Source organism: Mixophyes fleayi, chromosome 4 (assembly GCF_038048845.1).
Source record: "Mixophyes fleayi isolate aMixFle1 chromosome 4, aMixFle1.hap1, whole genome shotgun sequence".
NCBI classification, from domain to species: Eukaryota; Metazoa; Chordata; class Amphibia; order Anura; family Limnodynastidae; genus Mixophyes; species Mixophyes fleayi.
In genome coordinates this window covers 199,166,927-199,182,613 of record NC_134405.1, presented here as the reverse complement: position 1 = coordinate 199,182,613, position 15,687 = coordinate 199,166,927, and the positions used below count along the sequence as shown (strand labels likewise).

Here is a 15,687-nt window from a genome sequence, read left to right as displayed (position 1 = left end):
ATAATTAAAAAAAATCTAAAAAAGAATGTCCACACATAGAGCCTCATTTAGAGTCGGACTCAATGTGCGTCTCAGACGTGTAGGAGTGAGTGTGCCGCAGCTTGGTAGGGTATTACTAGTGGCATGCAACCGCAGTTGTATCCCACTCATAATACCCTACCAAGCTGCGAGCAGTTTGTGCAGCTAGCTAACTACTTGCGCCACCTAATTCCTGCCACACAGTTTTAGCCCTTTTTTGACGTATGTTGCGTCTGCATCCAGGTTTTACCTTTGGGGTTACAACCCCTATGTCTATATTATACAAGTTCATGCCTTCACAATTCCGCGTTCCGTCCCTTTCCTTCGTAGTAAGCCGCAAGCTGTCGCAAGTGTAAATTGCGTCCAAGATGCAGGCGGATATGGTGCTTGCTGCACATGCGTGATAGTGGTTTTGTGGTCTATGCGCCTAAAACGGACTTTGCATCAGACTCTAAATGAGGCCCATACTGTATATAGATGTGCATTGTTAAATCTGTCATGCACAGGAATATAACGAATATAGCAGTCCCCATTTAGGACTCTGATAAATCAGATGTAGACTCTCTAATAAAGTGGTAATTAGACAGGAAATTATTACACTATACTCCAACCCAACTCTATAGGTCCATTTGCAGATGCTTGTGGTTTATTGCTCTAAATCATCAATAACAATGATTATCCATTTTTAAAGGCAAACAAACTAAGGCTCTGTTTCACTCTACATATAAATAATAAAAGTAATATAGACAAAAAAGTTTTTATTATATAAACTTGTTTTTTCTTAATAAACATAGAAGCTTAGTCATATATATATGAAATAATGGTCATTGACAAACCAGTCTTGAAACACAGAAGACTCTCATGTGCCATTGTTATAGACTCTGCAAAGTGCACATTTCAGGAGTCTATGAAACAAAGATGGACAATATATTGTGAAACAAATGAAAATGTTAACAATATTGAAAAGGACATGCCAATAGTGATATTAGGATGTGATTTTTCAAATTTTCCAAGATATGCACCTTTGAATTATAACTTTAAAACAGCAATAATCATAAACACAGGATGACATTTGGACCATGAACTTGCACAACGGTCAACAGTATATGTGCAGCCTTAATATATACAGTTGTGTATATATAAGTCGTGAAGGACTTGCATGTTTATTCACAACCCATGCTTTTGTTATATACTTGATATGTTATATCTGTCCTGATTTTATCAGCATAATAAAAATCGCATTGGTAAATGCAGTCAGAAAATGACTGCTATTGGCCTATATGAGTGGTCATCTTCCTACCACACTACTAGACACCGGTGGTGCCGGTAAAGTAAAGTTAGTAACATATTGGTAATATTTTTCTTTATACTGCTTTTCCAATGTTATTTAAAATGATGTTTACTTATATCCTGATAAACAATGATTTAAAAAATATGTGTGTCATTTCTACACACTTGACTTCCTGAAAAAGACAATAAATGTATTCTATTTGTTACTTTATTGCCTGCATTATTCCTGGAAGGTTTATCAGAGCCAAGATTTAATTAGTTCATTTTCTAGAGGCACATTTGTTAAAGGTGCAGTATTGCACTTACAAATATTTCATAATAAATGTTTTTAAATTTTTAGAATAAGTGGAGTGATAAGCGAAGGACACATACCAGTATAACTAAGCTTTGCTTTACTAAACATTGCAAAGCCTGAACAATTTAAGACTATATGTAATATAGTATTTATACACTAGTAAGCAGTTATTTATTTAAAATTGAAACATTTTGCAAGCAAGATTGAATGGTGGTTATACCATTGGTAACTAGTATAAAACCCTTGCTATAAAAATCTATATTCAGGCAAATCGATAACACAAGAATCTATACTGTAGCAGTTGTAAATGTCCGTTCATGACATAGTGTATATTTTATTTTATGTGCATCAGTATAAAGATATAAATGGGATTCATCACTGAACATTTAGGGCCTGAGTCATTAAGGAGAGCAAAGAAAAAAAGTATTAATTTTGCACTTAGGCAAAAACCATATTGCATTGGAGGAGGAGGTAAATTTAAAATGTGTGGACAGATTTATAGCTTGGGTAGAGCATGACCTAGATTAAATCTAAATTTCAGTATAAAAATAAAGCTATAAAGTTTTTTATGTGCTACATGAAAAAACAGGCAATATTTAAGTTATGTGCCAAATAACAAACTAATTTGCACCCCTTGCATTGTAACATGGTTTGCCCAGGATCAAACATACTCCTTTTTTTTTTTTGCTTTGCTATCCTTAATGATTCAGGCCCTTAGTTTGGCTAGAATATCCTCTGCACATGAATACTACAGAAAATAAATGAAAATACCTAGTTGCTTACGATATATATTATTATATTATATGAAGCTGAAAACATAGAGAATATACGTGAATTTTCCAAATTATCTTAAAGAAATATGTAGTCTCTCCCATATTTTTGTTAACACCTATATATATTTAAAAAACAAACATAAACAACAAAAATTAAAAAAATAAATGCTGAAATAAATCTGTCAGGATGGAGAAATTTCTATGCAGACCTCAATTAATATTATTTTAGTATTACTGCAGAAAACTGGTATAATTATTACACTTACTAATTATATCACATTTTGTTCCTCACAACTTTGTATAGTGTTGCATTCTTTAGAGAATAGCTGATATAAATATTTGAATATTGAAGCTGTATATATAGAAACTGTGGTGGCTTCAAACACTAAACATTAATATTCATCTGTTTGCGACAATAATCTTTGTTTTATTTGTGAGCATGATTTTCTCACTGAGAAATGTAAGGTAGATCATAGATTATCTAAATATTTAAAATATGAAAACCATTTACCTATAACAGAATACAAAATAAAGTTAAATTATCAGTATGTTATTATTTAAATTGCAGTTTTGCAATTTCGTAGAACAAATAATATTTGCAAGCTGCTGTTAATTAAAAACCCTTTGATTTTGTCCTGTGAAATGTCAGACAGTACACTTTCGATACCATAACAATATTACATAAAACATTGTTCACAGTGATATTTCTTAGCTTTCTAAATATGTAGAAAGTGAATTTGACTCTTACTAAATGCAAATGAGTTTCCCTAAAATGTGTTAGATATATTTGCAGTAGATGATATGTGATTTAACCTGCATCAATATTTACTTGTTAAAACTCACTGTACTATTAATCAGCATAGTGTTCTACATAATACTTTCCTGTGTTGTAATGTTTACAAAAATAAATCATATCAATACAAGTTCATTTTATATACTAGTTTCCCTTTCTTTTGATTTGGACTCTGCATTCAATTGCTTTTTGACAATGTCAATGGGTTCTGGGTTGTTCAAAGCTTCAGCCTCTTCCGCTGCATTTTTTCTTTCATTTGCCAACTTCTCCTTTGCCAGTAGTCTGTAATTGATGGCATTTCCAATAAATAACCATATACTTGCAATGATCACGATCACGCCGCATACAAAGTACATGTATTTATAATTTCCGGTTATGTCCACCAGCCAACCTGAAAGATATGGAATACATATTTTTAGTTAAATATCCATGAAATCTACTGACACTTATGTATTTTTGCATTTTGGTTAAGATTTCTGAAGATAATCTGTACATTTCAGCACTTAAAAAGTCTTGATGTCAAAACATTCTCCAACATTCCCTCATTAACACCCTTATCAGTGGTGAAATATTAGCCATCCATAACTCTGTAATGTACATGTAAATGTTCCGATATCAACTGCACCAGTGCCACAATTGGGAAGCAGAAGATCACTTTAGCTTAAACAGTACATACTCATGTACATGTACTAGGTACATTCAAAATTACTAAAGTTGAACAGTCTACATTATTTATTTAGTTTTAAAATCATGAAAATTGGATCCTCTATGGTGCTACTTGGTGACAGAGACATGTATGGACAAGGAATATGCATAAAACAAAGCAATATTATTGTTTTACATCTGCTTTGCTCTGTCATATCAGTAATGTATAATAGATCTTTCATTTACCTAAACATTTGTTATTAGAACCAATGTGCAGGCCGTTGTAATAATACAGCAATACAATTAACACTTATCTGTTGATGGTGTTAACCATTGAATTCTACTGTTCAGACTGCCAGTGGATAAATAGGAAAGAGGCTTTTCACCTCTTTCTGCTTCCACCTCCGCAGGCTACTGCTGCTGGTGAATTTCAATGTAAAGTACTTCAGGCAAGGACCTTTGTGATCTATTGTTCTTAAAAAACAGCTATAGGAATGCATTACTCTGTTGTGATTCATGCCGTGCTGCATAACTCCCAACATTTAGAATCACAAAGTGGAACAAAATAAGCTCCGCCCATGTTCCATCCAAACTCCGCCCGCACATGGACAAAATTGAGTTAACTCCAACAAAATTCCTGTTAAGCCCCACCCCTTTTATGTTCTGTGAATCAGGATATCCCTTAAAAATTGGGACCAATGGGAGGTATGGTGCTACAAGTGTATAGACACAAACAACTTGTTGGTCACCCCACACACAGTCCACTTGTCACCCTACACACACTTGAAGATCGCTCTGCAATAGTCACTCCTCAAACAGCTCCTGGGTGTTCTGTAGGAGAGAATGAATGTGAGTCACCCTGTACATCCCCCTCATCTTATGTTCCTGCAGAGGGTACATTGTAGCCTGTAGACTTTGAACTTGCTTGATTGTGTAGCTTTTCTTTGTGACAGCTACACAGTTACTGATAAATATTGTATTTCAGTAACCCCTTTTCCTGGTGCTGAAACCCTGCCTGTGACTGCAGTACTGAGAGTACAGGGACTTGTAGCAAATATTCAGTATATTCTCAGTGCTTAAATCAGCCAGATTAACCCTTCAAAGAGATGAGGGGAGAAATGGATTTGCTAAGTGCTTTATAAAAGCTAAGTGCTAAGTGCTTTGCTAAATGAGAAAATGGTTTTTCAATGCATAACAGAAGCAGCAGTTACTAGCAGCACAGCTACAACCAGCAGCAACTTATCACAGGGGAAATCAAAATAGTTTCAGCAGCTTTTGCCCTAATAGCTATCCATTTAAAGAGGGGCCCCATTAGCAGTCAGACTGTTCCTCTCTTCTGCCCAGCACACACTGAGTTTTTAGTGAACTTGCAATCAGGTCATGCTTGTGTCTGCTTGGAACTGCAATACTATTGACAATAGTGTATATTTCTAAATTGTGAGAATGTGATCAATTACCCAAAAAACATAAAGCATCAATAAATCACTTGTGGATACATGTATAAACAGGCAAGCCAGATATGAACATTCTCATACTCGCTTATAAAAGGCCAACTGTCCAGACTGTGGGGAATGTTTTACATTTACAGCTAGTGGCCCAGCCACAGATTTCTGTAGGGCAGTTTATAATGGTTGTAAGCCATAACATTGTCATTGTTCATACACAATACTAAATAAGGTAATATGTGCCCTTCAGACAGCTTTTCCTTCTGAATGCTATGTAAAAAATAATTTCTGCTTTGCACAGCTAAGGCACAAGAAAAATATAAACAGAATAAAAAGTACAATACCTATTAAATCAAGTATTACACCTTGGGATTAAATGTTAACAGGAATGATATATTTCACAAATAATGATTGCCAACAGGTTGTAAAACAGACAGAAGTTTTGCTCAACAGTACAAGTAAATAGGTTAGTAAAACTATGTTACCTTACACTAATATATTACACACAACATGTGCTACAATTAGTGGTTTGGTCATGGGTGCTGAGGTTAATTTCAGTTTTAGACTATTTATGATGATGATAGTTTGTAGTATTACCATTAGGTCATTTTAACAAATTTTTTTGCTTGCAGCCCTTGGGGCCACAAGCAAAAATCCTGGTTATAATTACCGTATTAACGGTAATACTATTAGCACTGCGTTATTCCTAGATTAACGTGGCCAAATTGAATCGGCCCCTAAATGTACAAGTGGGATGAAATGTCATAAGTAGATAAGAAATGCCTTGACCAGACCTTTTTAACTTTAAACTCTGCACAGAGAGGGTTACACAAATCATGAAACATAATAAACTAGATTTACTAAAGGGCAGTTTGATGAAACCGACAGTTTTCTACATATATTTTTAATTTAGAGCCAAAACGCCGGTTTAACAATCTCCATCCCGATTTGTAACATGATCAAAATACAAACAGATTTAAGCTGCTGTTCGACAAACTGCTGGAAAAACCACCAGCAAAACAGCCAAAACAAGAGGTGGTTGTGAGAGTCGAGATTGCTTAATCTGCATGCTGTTATTGACTTATGAATTATGGGGCAAAACATCATTTATTCATTAAGGTGCTAAATTAATTTAGAATTAACATCTGGAAGCACATTTTTATTTTTAATTATATTACGACAACAATATTATTTTATTATTACATTATGGGGGGTAATATGTAGTGCTACATGTGTGCACTCTAAAATAATTAAATGCCCCCTATAGTACATGTAGTGGTTTGGAGCAATAAACCACTGGTGATGTCTGGCAGTTTTTTAAACTCTACCAAACGCAATTTTTATTAAATCTACCCTAACAAGTGCATAAAACTTTTTCGGCAAACACTCAAAGATTTTTTTTTGGCCATGACAAAAGACATGCAATTAGTTATAAGTGTGGTAAGTTAGATAATTTGCACCTGTCACTTTCTGGTTATAAATGACTCCCAATATTTATTATATTTAATTCATTCTTCAGTGGCACAATTACATAGTGGTTAGTATTGTAACCTCAAGATACTGGGGCCGTGAATTAGATTCTGACCATGGTGCTATCTGTGTGGATTTTGAATATTCTCCCTGTGTTTGTATGGATTTCTCAGGAGTACTCTGCTTTTCTCCAACTATGCAAAGACATACTGGTAGGTTAATTGGCTCCTAAATAAATTGGTATTAGTGTATGTGATTGTGGGCCTGTATTAGGGATATTAGATTGAAACTTCAACTGGGGTAGGTACGCAGTATTATGAGAAAATGTTTTGATTGGACAATACTATGTAATATGTTGGCACTATATAAATATTATAGTTTTTGCTGTACTTGATTAATGTAAATTCTATAAAATGCTTACTCTTTGCATATGTCTAGCTAATATCTTATGCAAAATATCCTTGATCTTAAACACATAAATCTTGCAACAGATTTTCATTTGATGAGAGTTTAATTTCTTTCAACAGAATGTTCTCTAGGGTATCAGGATTTTAAAGTTAATCATGTTATGTCCTTCAGTAGACAGGCTTATATAATAGTTCAAATTCATGTAAGAACTTGGATTTAATGCCTCTATATAACTCTGAGAATAGTTCATATACAAAGTTTACATGAATGATACTATGTTGTCTTTAAAGGAAGTCATCTATGAGAAAGAATTATTAAACACTTTAATAAAGAAATTGATAACCTGTAAATTATAAATTCCACACTAGTGTGATAGGAGCAGATAATACATCCAGCAATACAAAAGAAAATTTAAATCTATGATGAGAACTTTTGAAGCGTTTACCTTAAAACTAAACATAAATACAATGTACAACAAATGTATTGCTACAATAGAAATAAGTAAGCTATTTCAAGCAAAAGTTAAATTTGGTTAATGTAAAACTATAATAATTTATGGGTAATATAAAATTATTTGTTTATCCCTTGTCAATTCAATCAGTTAGATCACATACATAATATTTAAACAAAATTACAGAATTTCTTAAAGGATAACTAAACTCTTAAATATATTTTTAATTACCTATTGTGCTTTTTATTTTATGAATTTGTCATATAATTTTTCACTATTTATAATGCATTCATCTCATACAGAGAAGGCTGCTGTCATTGACATTTGTGGTTTCCACCTCTAAATCTCCTGCTCTATTTTGAAACAAAAACTGATATATTCTTGTGAAATGACCCTCTATTTAAATTCTAAATAAAGCAAAACAATTGTTAGAACAAATTTCCAATTTACACAGGTACATCAGCACATAGCTTGAATCTTGCTTACATAAACAATTCAATTTAATGGCTTTAAGTAACAAAAACTAGGACTATCCCATAAACATTGAAAAAGCCCTACAAAATCATGTCTAGATTTTCCATTGCTAAATTGTATTATATAATTAATACAAACTCCTCACCTATGACGGAGTGTGAGGTTCTTGTATTTACATTTATATTATATATGTATATTATACTTATAGACAAAGATTAATAATATTAATAATAATAATAATATCTTATCAATACCTGCATTTTACTTCTGATTGTTTTAAATTTACTTTTCAGGACCACAATGTTAGTGAATATAATTTGACAGTATTACAATGAAAGCAGTATGAGAAGTGTATGGCATATCAACGTATGCCAGACTACTTTGTCCACTGTTATTTTGTACTTGTCTCTCGACACGAGCCCCCTCAAAATAAACCCAGCTTTTATGTATGTATTTCATGTATATGCATAAATATGGTTTGACTGTATATATGCATATGTGAAGGAATGTATGTTTGCAGATGTATGTATACGTTACAGATCCTATATAATGCTGCTAACCTAAAACTACTTTATTATTTAAAGCTGCAATACCATCTGGAGCTAATAATCTCCTTCCCCTCTCCAGAGCCCCAAGGGCTGCTCCATGCAATTTCTTTTCCTGGAACTTCATGATTAGCATCTCAGCCCTGGTGAAATCCAGGTCTGTGTGACCCTGTGAAGTGAGTGGGGGGACCATTAAGAAGCTGCAATAATGTCCACCCTTCTTCATAATATCCCCCTATTCATGAAAATATTCCCCTTTAATACCCTATTTTTTTACACCCCTCCGTCCAGGGCTGCATATATGCAAAGCGCAGAATAGCGGCATGGTGACATCCTGTTCAGAGAGAACAAGCTCATGCCTAAGGTGAGCTCATCCCAATATAGCTATATTGTGCAGGACATTATCCCACTTATGTATATTTTGCCACCTTGTGATTTATCGTTTGTTTCAGAGTGCCGGACTATCTTTTCTTTTGGTATACGGTGATCAGGGGCGGGCTGGCCCGGGGGACAGAGGGACTTCGGGCCGCTCAGTTTCAGCGCTGTTAGGGCCGGCCGCTCCTCGGATGCAAAATCTCCTGATTTTGCCCAGCGGCTGCATCTCATGACAGGGATACGGCGCGTCAGCGCACAGGCGGCCGCATCACATGACATGCAATGCGGGCACGTCCAATGACGCGGCCGCATCGCGTGTCATGTGATGCGGCCGCCTGTGCGCCCCCCGGGCTCAAATATGCCAGCCCGTGCCTGACGGTGATGGTATGCCACACCGCCACTTATCCTACAGCTTTAATTGTAACACAGTCAAATTCCATTTGCTTACATTTTCCATACCGCCACTTCTAAATTTTCATTTCGACCACTGGTATGATATATACCCTATGTACATGAAAAATGACAAAAAGTTAAAATATTCTTACCTCCCAAAGGAGGCCCAAGCAGAACCGGGATACATTCCACAATGGTCACAAGTCCAACGGCGCTAGAGAATCTTGCTGCTCCTACAAGGTCCATCAGTGTTTCAAACAAAACACTGCTTACCATACCAAAGGCAAAGCCAAAAAATACTGAGTATATCACTAGTCCAGTGTAGTCATTAGCAAAAGGGCACAAAACATGGCAAATACCATTATACATAATGGCAAAACAAAAAAAATATTGTATCTTTGGACGAACGTATTTAGAGTTTGCAACTATTCCCATGGTGGGTCTTGCAAACATGTCTACAAAAGCTAGTATAGATAGTAGAAATGCAGATGAATACTGATCAATTCCCATATGCTTAGCATAGGGTGCCAGGAAAACAATTGGAGCAAAGAATCCTAGGAACATGATGACATTCCCAGATAAATAAATAAGAAACCCCCTATGTTTAAAAAGTGATAAATCTAAATATTTGTTAATATTCTGGCATGCTGTCTTCTTCGTGTTCTGGTTGTCAACAGCTTTTTGTTGCACCTTCTCCACGTCTTTTTTAACAGGTCTAGGTCCAACTGGTCTCATGAGACTTCCAGCCACACAGCAGTTTAATAGAATCCCTCCTAAAACTAAAAAACTCCCTCTCCATCCAAATTTATTGAAGAGAAACTGATTAAGAGGAGCTAATGTGCTCAAAAACACTGGGCTTCCTGCCATAGCCAGTCCATTTGCAATAGGGCGTTTTTTAAAGAAATACTTTCCAATAATTGTTAAAGAGGGCTGAAGATTAAATGCTAATCCGAAACCTACATGGAAAAAATAAAAACCTGGTCAATCATAATGGATTATTAGGAAACACTAATCAACATCAAGCTATAAGAAAAAAACAAATTGCACAAAGCTCAAGCATTAATCCCTTGTCTGGAGAATGGAGATGGGACATAGCTGCACTGAGATAGCAACCTCCTTATGGCCATCTAATCATATGTATATTTGTATTCTAAATTACACTACATTAAATTTGTATCTGCCTATAATGTGCATTTTGGTTATTATGGTTGGTAATATGTCAAATGTTTTTACTGATCTTTAAAAGTATTTCAGTTTCACATATAACCACCATTATTTGAAATGCCCAAAGATGAACACTTAGGGACATATTCAATTGTTCCGAATCTCCGCGGCGTTAAAACAATTACCGTTATTACGGTAATACTAAGCTGGACTTCCGCTCAGGGAGTTGCGAGCTGAAATCCAGCGAGAAAACTACCGTAATAACGAGATTTTGGGCGTTTTCGCCAACAATTGAATATGCCCCTTAAAGTGGTTTTCCTGTTAAGTACTTTAATCCGTCACCTTTTATGACCCTCCATAATATTTTTTTTAATTAGCACTTATCTATCCCATTCTATAGATCCGTGTATTCTAGATAGATAGATCTTTGGATAGGTAATTATACACTTGTTTTTTGTTTTTCTTGAATAACCATTACGGGCAATGTCATGAAGGGGTGGAGGGAAAAAAAACCAAATTTTACATTAAAGAATAAAAAAATGTTGTACCCATATAGATAAAGTCCTGGATAAAAATGACATAAACAATGCTTCTTAAAACTAATAATAACATAGTTTTGGGTATGACTATATTCAATTTGCAAGCTTAATAAACAATACAGGAAGGCAAATAAAGGCAACAGGAGGAATGAATTGGTGCTGTCATTTAACAATGGGGACAGCTGAGTGGTATGTTTTCACATAGCTCAGTAAGGTAATTAGCTAAATTGGAATTAATGCTTAATTTAGGACAAAGAATGTACAAACAATAAATATTTACATCGTTATTGAAGGCATGTAAAATGCAGAATGAAAACATTCTTTTCTATATAATGTCCTTTCCCAGTAGCTGATAAATAAGACAGTTAACACATGGATTACTATTCTTGTTACTCACCACCAACAACACCAATGCATATATAAAGCTCAAGGACACTGTTGCAGAAGGAAGCAGAAATCATTCCCAAGGAGCATAGCAATCCTCCTGCTAATACAACTGGACGACTGCCATACTTGTTTACCAGGATACTGCTTATTGGACCTATAGTAAAATAATAAAGCAGTGTTTGCATTAATGTATTGCATTCAAAGTGAGATTTTTTTGTAAAGTTTTATTATTCCAAAACTAAAACTATTTGCTGGGTTATTGCACATTAATACTTTAGAATTAAATGACCCTGTACTTTGACATTAATAATTTATAACAACATTTCATAATAAATGTTTACACAACCTTTTAGAATTTAGAATTTGTGATCATTTGAAAATGGTTTAAAAGAATAGTTGTCCTTGGCTGCCGTTTCAAATGATTTTATACACTTGTACACATTTCATTAATTTAAAGAAGCGCCCTTTTTTCCTTTCACTATTTTCTAGTTTTTTGGGAGTTGACCACTCCCTACAGGTGCTGCAGGCTTTATAAGATGGAGGTTCAGGGGAAGGTTTTAAATGGAACACCCTGAATGTAAATTTGTATCACTAGCTTAGGCACTCACCTACAGGAGATGCCTTGACGTCCGGCAGGTGAGCTTAACCCCAATATAGCTATATTGTGCACAAAATTCTCCTTTATGTTTATGCTGACACAGTGATTTTTAAATTCTGTTTGTTTCTGAGCGCCGGACAACATTTTTCTTTGAAAAGAATAGTTGCCCATGTTCTTTATGTAGACTCAGAGGAAAATAATAACAGTTTGGTGCCTACACTTTGTCAGATCCTTGGGTAAAAACATAAATGAAAACCTGTGTGAGCATAATGGATTATCGTAATCTCTTTTCAATATATTATTCCGGGAGATTTCTTCAAAACCTTCAAACCCTCTTAGACCTTTAAACCCTATAATTAAAACGTTTAGGTGAACTAATCACCTCAGTATCGGCTGTTATCTGTACATGCGATCTCTGCTGCACAGCATATTTTTACTGATTTTGTTGTTGTACATTTTTATTACTTTGAATGGTTGTGTAGGCAGTGCTCCAGGGAGCAGGGGCGGGCTGGGCAGCGGGGCACATGCCCCCCCGGAGTGGGCCAAAAAGATGATTTCGGGACGGTCCCTGTGGTCTGTACTTAGTGGTGGCCCCTCCCCTGGGTCAGCCACCTTCTCCAATGGCCGCGGCACGGAACTCCCTCCCGTCAACTATTTGACCTCTATTAGTGCCACATGAGATGCGTACCACGTGATAGGTGCCATCCCATGTGCGAAGAAATGAAGAACTGCACAGCACGCGCTGATGAACCAGGTGAGTACCGGGGTGGGGAGTAGTAGTATATTAATATAGTGTGTGTTTGTGTCAGTACGTTAAATTAATGTGTGTATGTTAAGGGGCTAGTATATGAATGTATGTGTGTGTGTGTGTGAGAAGGGGTCAGTATATGAATGTAGTGTGTGTGAGGAGGGGCCACTATATGAATACATGTGTGTGTGAGAAGGGGCCAGTATATAAATATAGTGTGTGTGTGTGTGTGTGTGAGGGAGAGGGGTCTTAATATAATGTGGGAGGTAGGCTATTAATTTAATCGAGGAGTGCAGGTGGGGGCTAATTATTGGGTGCTATTTTATTTGTGGAGTGATGGTGGGGCAATTTAATTTAATAGTGGGGTCTATGAATTGAGGTCTATTAATTAAATGTGAATATGAATTATTTAATGCACAGGATTGTTGCGGGAAATGGCGATATTTATTAAACGTAAATGCTATTTAAATTATTGCTGTTTGGAGTGAGGGAAATAGGTCTATTTATTAAATGTGTATGCTATTAATTTAATGTTGGGGCTAGTTGGAGGGAAATAGATCGATTTATCAAATGTAAATACTATTATTTTAATGTTGTGGCTGGAGGGAGGCCTAATTATAAAATGTGGGTGCTATTTTGAGTTAACATTGGGGCAGGTTGGAGTTTGTTAAATTTCATGTACCTATTTTTTTCCATTAGGTCCCCCAACATTCCAGGATCTAGACAAGCAGCAACTAATCTAAAGACACCAGCATCCACGAGTGGTGAAAGTGACAAAAACAGGAGACAGCAAGACAGGCTGCCAACTATCCTGAATCTGGTGGGGCAATCCGGAAATTGGGTGACTCTCAATTAGTCAGGATTTGGTCTGACTGGAAGGACAGTTGGGAGGTATGTCTTGCTTCACACTGTACTACCCGTGAAGGCAGAGCTGCGTGCACCTAACAGTAGTGCACACAGTATTGCCTGTGTATTTGTCTAAAATGATAAACATGTTACATCATACAGAGCCCTCTTGGCTAAAGTACTCCAGGCCCCCCAGAGCCTTAATCCAGCTCTGGGCCAGGGTGTCAGATTGACAACTAGTGCTCTGCTCCTCCTCCCAGTAGCACCCCCTCATATTATTTGTTTTAGGTTAACCCTAAAACAAATAATAACCCTATTAGTATATAGTGCTAAGCAAAAAAAACAAGCCCTTTTGCTGACAAAAACATCAGTGGGTATATTTACTAAACTGCGAGTTTGAAAAAGTGGAGATGTCGCTTATTGCAACCAATCAGATACTTGTTATAATTTATTTAGTACATTCTGTAAAATGAAAGCTAAAATCTGATTGGTTGCTAAAGGCAATATCTCCACTATTTTAAACCTGCAGTTTAGTAAATATACCCCCAGGATTTTAAAGCAAAAGGGCTTTTTGCATTTTGATAAATCAGCCCCCATGTACAGTACTGTAATAGAACATTATTATATAATCTATTGGTATATGATTTATACCCATTATAATCAGCCAGGTTTGTGTAAAAAAAATAAATAAATAAATAAACTGCCGTAGGAAGAAGGAACATATAAAATAAAATGTAATATAAAGTGATCTTTGTATTTTGTTGTATTATTTGTTTTCATTATTTAAGATTTATCATTTATAATAAAGTATTGCTGGGTTAAGCAACACTAAAATAACCTCTTTTTATATTGCTAAATATATATTGTACCGAAAACCACCCTTCAAGGATGGGCCACGCTTATGGGTCAGTGCTGTGTGCTTGCTCCCCGGGCTAAAGTCTGCCAGCCAACCCCTGCCCGGGAGCCTATAATGCTGTTAAAATGGCACTGTTTCTGTCCTGTATTTGTGATCTGATTGATCTCGAATTGCATTTATATTATTTTTTCTTTACTGATTCAAACCTCCCCAACAAAATTTAAAGTTATATATATGGGTTAAACCTAATTATTACATGCACATGGCCAATCAAGTAGATTATGCAAATGCAATAGATCCTTGTCTTTAACTAAACACATCTTAAATGTATACTACCAGGAAGTTCCCATCTCTCTAAATATATATATTGATGTTTGTATATATATATATATATATATATATATATTATTATTATTATTATTAATTTTTATTTATAAGGCGCCACAAGGCGTCCGCAGCGCCGTACAGAGACAAACAAATTACAATACAATGGGAGACAGCACAGTACAGTAAACAGTAAGCACAGCAACTCAGTAAGCTCAATGCACAGCTAGAGAGGGCGGGGAAGGGGGAGGTAGGATCCGCAAATGACGGGGCCCAAGAAGGAGGGAGCGGAAGACAGGGAGACCACCAGGGGGGAGGAGGGAGCGAGAGTGGACGTGGAGTGGAGCCTCGAGGAGGAGGGCTAAGTAGCTGGAGAGCAGAGTTAGAAGTGGTGGAAACAGGAGGAGAGATGGCCCTGCTCAGAGGAGCGTACAATCTAAGGGGAGGGGTGGACAGACAGAGAGACGCAGGGGAGAGAGGGAGAGTAGGGGGACGGAGGCAGAAGATAAGGTAGGAAGTTAAGTGGGAGACAGAAAGGCTTTAAGAAAAAGGTGGGTTTTTAGGGCCCAGTTGAAACTGGACAGATTAGGGGAAGTTCTGATGGAGGGAGGGAGCTTGTTCCATCCAGTGGAGGGGGGCAGCGCAGGCGAAGTCTTGGATACGCGCGTGGGAGGTTATAAGGGGGGAAGAGAGGCGACGGTCAGAGGCAGAACGGAGAGGGCGGGATGGAGCATGAATAGAGAAGAGGGTGGAGATGTAGGGCGCAGTGGAGTTGGTGAGGGCCTTGTAGGTGAGGAGCTTAAAGAGGATTCTGAAGGGGAAAGGAAGCCAGTGAAGGGCTAGGTAGAGG

At 36.4% G+C, this 15,687-nt stretch overlaps 1 protein-coding gene across 1 annotated transcript in view; it reads right to left on the bottom strand.

Moving 5' to 3' along the window:
* Positions 1 to 761: 761 nt before the first annotated feature.
* The window catches only part of SLC16A7 (solute carrier family 16 member 7), a 75,388-nt gene continuing 60,462 nt past the window's right edge, over positions 762 to 15,687 (bottom strand). Inside the window, exons 4-6 of the mRNA XM_075209099.1 lie at positions 11,476 to 11,619; positions 9,528 to 10,331; positions 762 to 3,560 (exon numbers count right to left, since the gene is read on the bottom strand). Of these exons, the coding sequence (XP_075065200.1) occupies positions 3,307 to 3,560; positions 9,528 to 10,331; positions 11,476 to 11,619 (1,202 nt within the window). The 3' untranslated portion in view covers positions 762 to 3,306. The remainder of the gene's footprint in view (positions 3,561 to 9,527; positions 10,332 to 11,475; positions 11,620 to 15,687) is intronic.